Raw genomic sequence first — 10,113 nt, 5'->3', positions numbered from 1 at the left:
GCAAAGCTGTCCCTTGGAGCAGTCCCGGGGAGCACCACACTAGCTTCATGCAAGAAAAAAGACATGTCACCAGTTGGGTCATGGGCTGTGTACACAGGGTGGGGAGATAGCACCGCAGGTGGCCGGGGTGACTGGCGACTGCAGCAGGACCAAGAGACATGATGAGGTCAAGGGGAGTGGGCTTTGTGAGATGGGATGACCTGGTACCACAGAGAGATGTGGGTCAGGGGAGAGGGCATTCAATAAATAATCGTCCACTGGGACGGGGACGGTGTCAAAGGAAACCTCTGACCAGCCAGCAGCCGAGGAGTGTTTCTGGATTTGGGTTGAGTTGGGAGGCCACTCCCTGTCTCCATGGTCTGAGAATGGTCAAAGCTGGTCTCCTGGGGTGTGCCTGGGAGTTGGGAGCAGTTCACACCTGGAGAACCACACCTCCCCACTCCAGTCAGGCCCTCAGGTGAGCGGGGTATGAGAACAGGGGACCCCAGGCAGCTGTCTGAGTCAAACGACTGGATGCAGGCAGGGGGGCAGCTCACACTGGCACCAGGACATAGGAGTTGCTGCCACAGCTCCGGGGAACATAGCGAAGGCCTTCCACCACCTCTCCCGCCACTCTGCGAGGACAGCCCTGGAGACTCTGGTAGGCAAACATGACCACCCCCAGGCAGAAGAGCAGGCCGAGGAAGGCCAGCAGCCCCACCGCCTGCCTCCGGGTGGCTGCCTGAGGGTCAGGGGCAGGACTGATGAGAACACGCAGACTCTGGGGGTCCCCAGTGGTTTCCTCTGCCTTGGGGACCCAGCTGCCTGAGGCCACTGGCTCCCTGTTGGTGATCCCTTCAGAAGAAACAGGGACCACAGGATCATGGGCCACAGCGCCAGGCCCCCAGTCCTGGAAAGCATCTGTGGAAGCTGGAATGGGGCTCTGTCCCTCCGTCCACACGAGTTGGTCTTCAGAGCCAGTGTTCTCCTCAAGGTCTGGGTGGGAAATGGTGGGGGCCTGGGCTGGAGGGGCCTGGGTGGAGAGGGCTTGGGTGGAGGGGGCTGGGGTGGAGGGGGCCTGGGTTGAGGGGGTCTGGGTTGGGGGGGCCTTGGTGGAGAGGGCCTGGGTTGAGGGGGCCTGGGTGGAGGGGGCCTGAGTGGAGGGGCCCTCAGAGATCATTCTCTCAGTCCAGAGACCAGACCCAGGTGGGTAGGCAGCAGAACTCTGCCAAGTTGTGGCAGTGGAGACTGCAGCCATGGAGGAAGACTCAGTGCCCATAGGCCTGGCTGAAGGTCCCCCATCCTGAGCCTTTGAAGTAGGGAACCTGGTGGCCCAGGAACCAGCCACTCCCATTGACAGGTCTGGGGAAGTTCCTAAGGTCCCGACTGCCTCCTGGGAAGGAGTCGTACCCAGACTATGGCTTCCCCCTGTGGCGTCAGGCTCCAGGACTGCAGACTCATTCATTCTCCTGGTGGCTGGAGTGGTTCTGGACGTAGAACCACCAATTTGCTTCTCAAATTTGCCAGCACTTTGAGTCGGAGCAGCAGTCATGCTGTCTAGACGTGCCATAGTTTCTTGGACCCATTTCTGATTTGGATCAGCACAGAAGGATCTGCTCTGTTTGGTCTTGAAGCTACAAGGGAGGAAGACAGGGACCCAGTGATGTCCAGGTACCAGAAACCCAGGCCTGTGGGTTGTGGGAGCCCCCCACAATGCTCTGCAGGTGAGCAGACCTGACGGGAAATCCTGCTGTTATTAGCTGTGAGGCCTGGGGTGACTCAACCTCCAAGCCGCTTCCAGGTCCTCACCTGAGAAACAGAGATAGGAATGTCTGCCATCTGTAGGGTGGCCAACTGTCCTAGAAAAACTGGCATGGAGGGGTCTCTCAGGATAAAGGACATTCCATTGTATTTATTTATGTTTTTATTTTTGAGACAGTCTCAAGCTGTCACCCTGGGTAGAGCGCCATGGCTTCACAGCTCATAGCAACCTTCAATTCTTGGGCTTTAAGCTATTCTCTTGCCTCAGCCTCCCAAGTAGCTGGGACTACAAGCACCTGCCACAATGCCCAGCTATTTTTTGTTGCAGTTGTCATTGTTGTTTAGGGGGCTTGAGTGGGGTTTGAACCCGACACTCTCGGGGTATGTGGCTGGCGCCGTAACCACTGTGCTACAGGCACCGAGCCAGGGACATTCCATTTTAAAACCAGAAAAGTCCCAGGCAAAAGGAGACAAGTGGATAATCCTACTTCTGTGTTATTGGAGAGTAGATCAATCATAGGTAAAAATGGTAATAATGTTAATAATAATACTGGTACCATCGAGGCAGGGGGCTTTGGGCTGAGTCTTCTGATTGGGAGAGGACTTCACAGGCGTCCTCTGATGCCAGGTGTATGTCGGGTGAGCTCCATGGTGGGGCCTTTGCATTCTGGAAAGGACCTTCTGTCACAAAGTCCTGTTCCTCCTCTCTCCAATTCATGGCTACCGGCTGTGTCTGGGCCCCTTGCCTCCTTTCCTGGTGCATGTTCTTGGGCTGAGGGGGCTCCTAGGGCACTAAAGCCCCATAGGCCAGAGTGCCAGAGTGCCCCGTAGGCCAGAGAGCTCCAAGTCTTGACCTTCCTCTGAAGTTGTGTGTGGCTGGTATGCCACCAAGACCACCACTTAGAGCTGACTCAACCACTTGCTCCATGCCATGGCCTGTGTTTGGCATTTTTTCTCTGTTTAAACCTCACACCTATCCTGCAAAGAAACCAACCCGAACATGGGCTGGGCATGGTAGCTCACGCCTATAATCCTAGCACTCTGGGAAGCCAAGGCAGGTGGGTCGCCTGAGCTCAGAAGAGACTAGCCTGAGTAAGAGCCAGTCCCCTATCTCTACTAAAAATAGAAAAATTAGCTGGGAGTTATGGGTGCCTATAGTCCCAGCTATTTGGAAGGCTGAGGCTGAGACATGAGGATTGCTTAAACCCAAGAGCTTGAGGTTGCTGTGAGCTATGATGACACCACAGCACTAGACCCAGGGCAGTGACAGAGTGAGAATCTATCTCAAAAAGAAAAAAAAAAAAAGAAGCTGGCACACCGGCACACTCATCCCCATTTCATAGATGGGGACACTGAGGCTCAGGCAGGTAAAGTAAATGCACCCGGCGCCAGGATGCTGAGAAGCGGAGAAGGCCAGGAAGCAGGTGTGACCCTGGGGGTCCCCTCTGGCATGGCAACCCCGCCTCCTCCTCCCCTTCACCTAGAGGACTCTTGGGGGAGATGGGCCTTGATGATGTGTGAAGAGGTCAGGCAGGCACATGCCCTGCACCTTGCCCCTCTTAGAAGCTGCACAGTCACAGAGAGGGGGGCTGTACTTCCTTCAGCCCAACCTAGAAGGCATAGGCCTATCCTGCTGCCTGGCCCCTGGGCCCAAAAGTCAGTTTTGGAGAAAAGCCTCAGGGCTGGGCAATTGAGCAATACTCAGGAGAGGGCCCAGGAGGAGCAAGGGGTCCCTAACAGGCAGGGGTAAAATGACTCAGCTTAATCACTTCCCAAAGTCTCATGGGAACCCTGTTTCCTCATCGGTCAAAGAGAAATAATGATCTCTGTGGCTGCTATTCCAGCACCCTGCTGAGCACTTTAGTTACAACGTGCCCCTTCATGCTTCTGGCTACCCAGTTTCCAGACAAGGAAACCAGGGTGCAGAGGGTAAGCCGTGTGATCAGGGGTACCCAGCCAGGGAGAGAGGAAGCCAGAATTTCCACTAGTCTGTTGGAGTCTGTACCCTGCACTGCAAAACTGCCACACTTTGCCTTTCCGGTGGGTTCCAAGAGCTATTTAAAATGTACTTCAGCCCAGGAGGAATTGCCCTCCTCAGTGGCTGCTCCAGGCCACAAGCCAGGGCCATTCAGACAGCCACCCCCACCTTTGCTATGTGGTGCAGATATTAAGGTCAGTGAAGTGGCCTGTGGGTACGAATTAGCAGAGGCCTGAGATGGGAATTTGAAAGACCATGAGGGCAGTACTTACATGATGGCATGCCTGCTGCACGACTTCTGGGTGTTTTCATAGCCAACGAGCAAAGCCACTGGTATTGGTTTCCTGGTCAACTGGCTGCACTCATTTTGGCATTTCTTCACACCATGGTGCTGTCCTATATTCACAGAGGCCCCCAGTTAGCACACCTGTCCAGCCACAGTGCCCAAGTCCCAGCCAATGCCCAGCACACCTGGCCTTGACCTTCAAGGCCCTTGACTCAGGTCCCCGCACCCCCTGCCCCTCCACACTTCTCTGTCCTTCAGTTTCTCCACCTGTAAAATCGGGACAGAAATAGTATCTTCCTCATCAGCTTGTTATAAGGATTAACAAAAATGAATTCTTATGTATAAAGCTCTTTTCGCCTGGCATGTATGAAGTGTTTAATTTCTAAAATTAAGTTGCCGCAGCTGGTCTATCATCTAGCAGGAGAGATGAGTCTGAGAAGAGCTGAGAACTGCCTGAGGTCACACAGCCACCAAGTGACGGAACAGGTTCTCCTACCAGCCCTGGCTCCTGTTCCCAGGTAGCCTGTAGTCCTACCCATCCCCCTACCCTGCCTTTACCCCAGGGAGTCACCTGCTAAGCTCCTGCTCTGCACCCCAGGTGCACACCGGTCATCTTTCTCAGGCTGTTTCATAGTCATGGATTTCCACAACCTCTGAGATGTACCCAGACCTCTGCCCATCCACATCTCATGTGCCAATCCTGTGACACATGCATACATAAGCACATGTGGCACATATGCAGAGGGTACCAAAAAATGTACACACATTTTAAGAGATGTTATTTATGCATTACTTTTTGAAATTGAATTGAAGGTACCATTACTGGTCAAGGGTACCTAGATTGTACCTGCGATCCGTACACTTTGGGGTAATGATCAATTTTACTTCCAAAAGGATCTCTTAAAATGTGTATATAATTTGGGGGGTACCCATGGTATATATATTCCTGCACATAAAAACACACAAGGACATCCATACAACTAGGGACATGTAACAGATAAAACACTTTTTTAAACATGTGAATACAACTGCCTTCTAAGAAAGGTGCTGAGTAGATCCTTTTTTTTACCATTAAGAATCCGAACGAGTGGCTTGGCGCCTGTGGCTCAAGTGGCTAAGGCGTCAGCCACATGCACATAAGGTGGTGGGTTTGAATCCAGCCCAGCCCACCAAACAACAATGATGGCTGCAACCAGAAAAAAATAGCTGGGCATTGTGGTGGGCGCCTGTGGTCCCAGCTACTTGGGAGGCTGAAGTAGGAGACTCACTTGAGCCCAGGAGTTGGAGGTTGCTGTGAGCTGTGATGCCACAGCACTCTACCCAGGGGGACAGCTTGAGGTTCTGTCTCAAAATAAAAAAAAGATAAGAGGTATAAAGAGGAGGGTTGGAGATGGGGTATGGTGAGGGCGGGGGGCAGAGTCCACTGGGCAGGGTCATGTGTGGCCGAATACCACGTGGAGCCAGACAAAAACCCCAGGACAGGATGAGGATGACTAAACCCAATTATTTTATATAAACATTTGAAGTTGTTTGCCTTGTATTTTTCCCTTTTCCTTTCCTCTAAAATCTCCAGCAAATTTTTGTCTGCTTAATGTAAACTCAGGAAGGCAGGCGGGTAAAAAATAAGGGGGAGCTTGAGTTTCAGATCTGGGTTCTATGCAGCAAAAGCAGGACCCCGGGGAGTTTTGCCAGTGTGTAAAGGCCAGAAGTTCCAGGGAAGTAGAGTCAAGCTGATCTTATCTAGCTAGCCCTGCAGGATCTGGGAGGCCCCCAACTGATCCCTGGGTCCCACCAAAGCACACATTGCTCCTGCACAAGTACCTACACATATGTGGCCAGGCAAACATACTCCACCATCACAAAACATACACACACACACAGAGACTTTCTAGAAGCTGCCTCTTCCCCTCACCATCACTCCTCCTTAGCCTTGGCCCACCCGCCTATGGCAAGTGTGGTTTGGGGCCTGCAGTGCTGGGCTGAGTCACTGAGGGGCAGCACTGGTAACTCCTGGGATGGGCAGGACAGGCTCCTCCAGTCACGGGCTGTCGCTTATCTCTGAGGAACCAGGATGTGAAGGTCACCGTGCAGGCTGGTTGCCTCCTTTCTTCCCCAGTGGGACTTCAGGATGACTCAGCTACAGCATACCCACACTCCACAAATGGAGCCAGGTGGCAGTCCCCTGAACTGGCCTGGCAGATGTCTTCCTGGGGAAGCCCCAGAGAAAATTGTGCCCCCTGAGTGACTTGAGATAGGAAGATCCAAAGGAGGCTGTCCAGTGGGCAGGAGGGGAGATCCACTCTGTAGGCCCCATATTCAGGATAGGGAAGGCCACTGCCCAGGGCTTTAGAGAGCTGCAAAGTCACCCTGTTCCCAAAGTCCCCACCATTTGCCCTGGTGCCTGAATGCTGTTAGCCAGGCTTAGCTCTTGGTTCTGCCAGGAAGATTGTGTAACTAACCTAGGCCAGCCTGCCCCTTCTAGGAACTGGAGTTTTCTTTTCTGTAAATAAGGAGAATGCTTCATTCAACCAGTTGTCTATTATCTGTCATAAGAATGTCAGGAGGGCCGAGATCTCATCTGTCTTGGTGTCACAGTGTTTTGCAGCATCACCACAGCGTGGATACTCAGTAAATGCGCATTGAATGAAACTGTGTCTCAATCTACTTATTCCTCGTTAATGCATCTCTCTTTCACCTCCATCCACCTATCCATTCACCTGTCTGTCCATTCGTCCATTCATCCATCTATCCATCCATCCATTCTTTCTTGTCAATCTCCTTCCCATGCCCCACCCACCCACCTGTCTACCTCCCACCCCTCTCCTACTTGTCCCCATCCATCCCTCTACCCACACCGCCTCACTCACCTACCACCTGTCCATCCCCCACCCTCCTTCATCTCACCTACCCATCCATCCCTCACCAGCCCACTCACCCATGTTTCACCCATCCATTCATCCATCCACTTTCTGACTCAGCCAACACTTGCTTAAATCACTTCTGAATATATACAAAGCCCTCTTGTCCTTAACCTGGAGTTCTGTCTCTCACAGTTGCTGGTACTGAGGTTGGAGGGAGCACCTCCATCCCAATAAACGTCGTCAGATCACCATGTTTATTCAATCAACCAACAAATGCTCGTTCTTCCCTACTGCCCTGTGCTGGGTGCTATGAGGCACAGTGGGATGAGCATGGCCCACCACTGCCCTCAGAAGGCTCCTGACCTGATGAGCAGGTAAAACAAGTCTCAAAACATCAGAGCTTTTCTTGTTGAGCACCTACTGTATGGCAGACTCTGTGTCCCACCCATGGATGTCTGCTCTCCTGAATGGCCAACATCCCTGCAAAGGGAATATTATTATCCCCATTTTACAGATGCAGAAGAATCAGAGAGGTTAAACAACTTGCCAGGGTTCACACAGCTGCTTAGTGGCAGAGCTGGTTTTTCACCCAGCCCCTAAACGTCTCACTGTTCTAGGCTGCCTTAGACATCAGGTAGAAACTCTATGTTCCAGAACATAACACAAACATACTGGGATTTACATGAGGAAGAGGCACTTCCAACTGTAAGTGGTCAGGGGAGGCATCTTGGAGGAGGTCTCCTCCAGGCTGGACAAGCAGGAGGGTTCTGGGTCTCTGGGTGAGGTGATAGAGCATGGGCTGAGCCATTCCTCAGCTGTGTGTCCTGGGCAAGCCACTTAGTCTCTGAGCCTCCGTTCCCTCACCTGTAAAATGGACGTGATAAATTCTGCTTCACAGGGTGGTTGTATGAACAAACATTTTTTTTTCAGTGTCTGGAACACTCTTCCCTTAGGGTTTCTCAGTATTGCACTTTTGGCATTTTGTATCAGATAATTCTTTGTTGGGGAGACTGCCCTGTGCACTGTAGGAAGTTTAGAGTCCAGCAGCACCCCTGAATCAAATATACTGGGGCCCTTGGAACAACAAATATCTCCAGAAATTGCCAAATGTCCCCTGGAAGGAGGGGGGGGCAAAATCACCCACTGAGGACCACTACTCTGGAGATAGCTCCCCAGCTCTCTTCCTGGCCCTTCTCAACACTGTGCAAATGCTGTGGCCAGCTACATGAGGCTCTCTGAAGCTCCTATTTAAAACACCAATATCTCCCCTCCTTTCTCTTTATTTTTTAATCAGGGTACCTTTTTTTTTCCTTCTAATAGACTAAATGATTTACTAATTTATTTCATTATCATCTGTCTTCTTCAGTCAAATTTCAGTACCCTGAAGGTGAAGTTTATTGGTGGTTTATTCATTGATATGGATTCAGCAACCCACAGCTTGCCGCATAGTTGGTGTGTCCGGTAACTATGTGTTGAATGAATGGACAAAATGCATGAAGAAGTGTTTTGTGATATATAAAACCCTAACTGACAGAGAAATGGAGGCATTTTTATTTAAACTCGACAGCAGTCTGGATCTGACACTCTGAATGTATCCTCCCCTGCCTTCCCGGTCCACCCCCTACTGCTTCTCAGGGGTGAAGACTATAGGAGCTTAAAACGGATTTTTTTTCTCTTTCTTGCCAGGACTTGAGTGGGAGTGAATGCGTCAGTGCTTGGGGAGAAAAAAATCTCAGCTCTGACTTGTATCTGCAGGTTTGTTATATAAAGCGCAGGAGCCTCCTGCCTGATACAGCCCCACAAACCCACATTTGGGGTCTGACGTAGCTGCTCGGCACCAAGGGAAACCAGCACGAAGCCCTGAGCCTTCTCCTGGGGGCTGTCTGGCTTCAGAACCATCCTTCATCCTGCTGGGGGGTTTCAGGGGGTTTCTCAGAGCCACAAATGTCAGCGGTGGTGAAGACCCCCTAGGTGGGCCTAGTCAAATGCCCAGTTTCACAGAAGGAAAAACTGAAGCTCAGTAAGGTTGAAATATAATGTCTGATATCTCCCAGCAAAGTCAATGACCAAGATTACAGCAGGAGCCTGAAGGTCCTGAAGCCCCAGGATGCTAATCAGAGCGCCCAGGGTCCCCTTTAGATCCTAGCATAGGAACCCCCTCAGCTTAGCAAAAGTAATCCTCTTCCCTCTTCCAAAACACCCTTATAGGCACTGGAACCTCATCAGCCCACTCCACGCCTATAGGTAACAGCTATATTTAAAGGTACGACAGCTGGGACCAGACAAGGCAAGACCCTGCTCAGAGTCATACAGCAAGACTTTCACAAAGCAATTGCTATCTAATTTCCCATCTTCCAGTGCTTGCTACCCCAAACACCTCAGGCCTTGGGGCCCATGCCCAGAAAGCAGGAAGCCAGCACCAATTTGCCAGGCTGCTTCCACCCCCCCCCCAACCCTCTCACCCCCGCACCTGCTTCCTGCCATACTGGGGAGTTTGATCCATGGAGATAGCCTAGATTAGAAGATGGGGACTGCTTCTCTTTCTCCCAGATTCTCTATTTGCCCTAGGGCAAAGTCTCACTTTCTCTGAGTGTCAACGGCCAGATGACTTGGGTACCCCTTGGGAGGGGGCTGACTCACAGTCTCCAGTCTCTGAGGTGGTGAAGCCCACAGTGGTGGTGAGTGTGCATCATGCTCTCTCCTGCATCTAGTCCTATGAATCTTACCCTTTTCTACCTCACTTGCTGGCTGTGCATCCTCAAGCCAGTTTCTAAACCTCTCTGGGCCTTCTGGTTGTGCATCCTCAAGCCAGTTTCTAAACCTCCCTGGGCCTTCCTCTTGCCTCTGTTAGGTAGGATGGACACCATGCCCAACCAGATGCTGGGCTCCAATAAGCCTATGACTGGAGGCAATAGCGTTTTCTAAGATAAGCTTGGTGGAGGAAAACAACATGACAGAGTAGACACAGACAGGGGACTGGGGCAACAGACCAGGGGCAGCAGTGGAGGTGAGCCCCATCCATGAGCTGCAATGACCTTGACCTTCACTGGTCCTAGACCCCCTAACCTGGGGTCCCTGAAATCAAGGCAGGGGAAAGTCCTAACTATGGCCTCGCCTGAGGCCAGGACTGCAGGTTACACATTAACCCTAGGTGGGGAGGCCTGGCCCATTGTCATCCAGGGCCTCCCACCCCCACACACCAGGTGCCTCTGCAGGCTCCTCCAGCCCCCATCTTCCTGGCACCCCCC

At 52.0% G+C, this 10,113-nt stretch overlaps 1 protein-coding gene across 2 annotated transcripts in view; it reads right to left on the bottom strand.

Moving 5' to 3' along the window:
* Positions 1-532: 532 nt before the first annotated feature.
* Positions 533-10,113, bottom strand: part of CX3CL1 (C-X3-C motif chemokine ligand 1) — a 10,042-nt gene continuing 461 nt past the window's right edge. For both annotated transcript variants that reach the window (XM_003792569.2, XM_003792567.2), the window contains exons 2-4: positions 3,991-4,114; positions 1,118-1,613; positions 533-997 (exon numbers count right to left, since the gene is read on the bottom strand). In XM_003792569.2, coding sequence (XP_003792617.1) covers positions 533-997; positions 1,118-1,613; positions 3,991-4,114 — 1,085 coding nt within the window. The remainder of the gene's footprint in view (positions 998-1,117; positions 1,614-3,990; positions 4,115-10,113) is intronic.

Source organism: Otolemur garnettii, unplaced genomic scaffold, assembly GCF_000181295.1.
Source record: "Otolemur garnettii isolate 467f Iridium unplaced genomic scaffold, OtoGar3 scaffold00058, whole genome shotgun sequence".
Classification (NCBI taxonomy): Eukaryota; Metazoa; Chordata; class Mammalia; order Primates; family Galagidae; genus Otolemur; species Otolemur garnettii.
The sequence above is the reverse complement of the archived record's forward strand: the minus strand, read 5'-3'. Positions and strand labels throughout refer to the sequence as shown.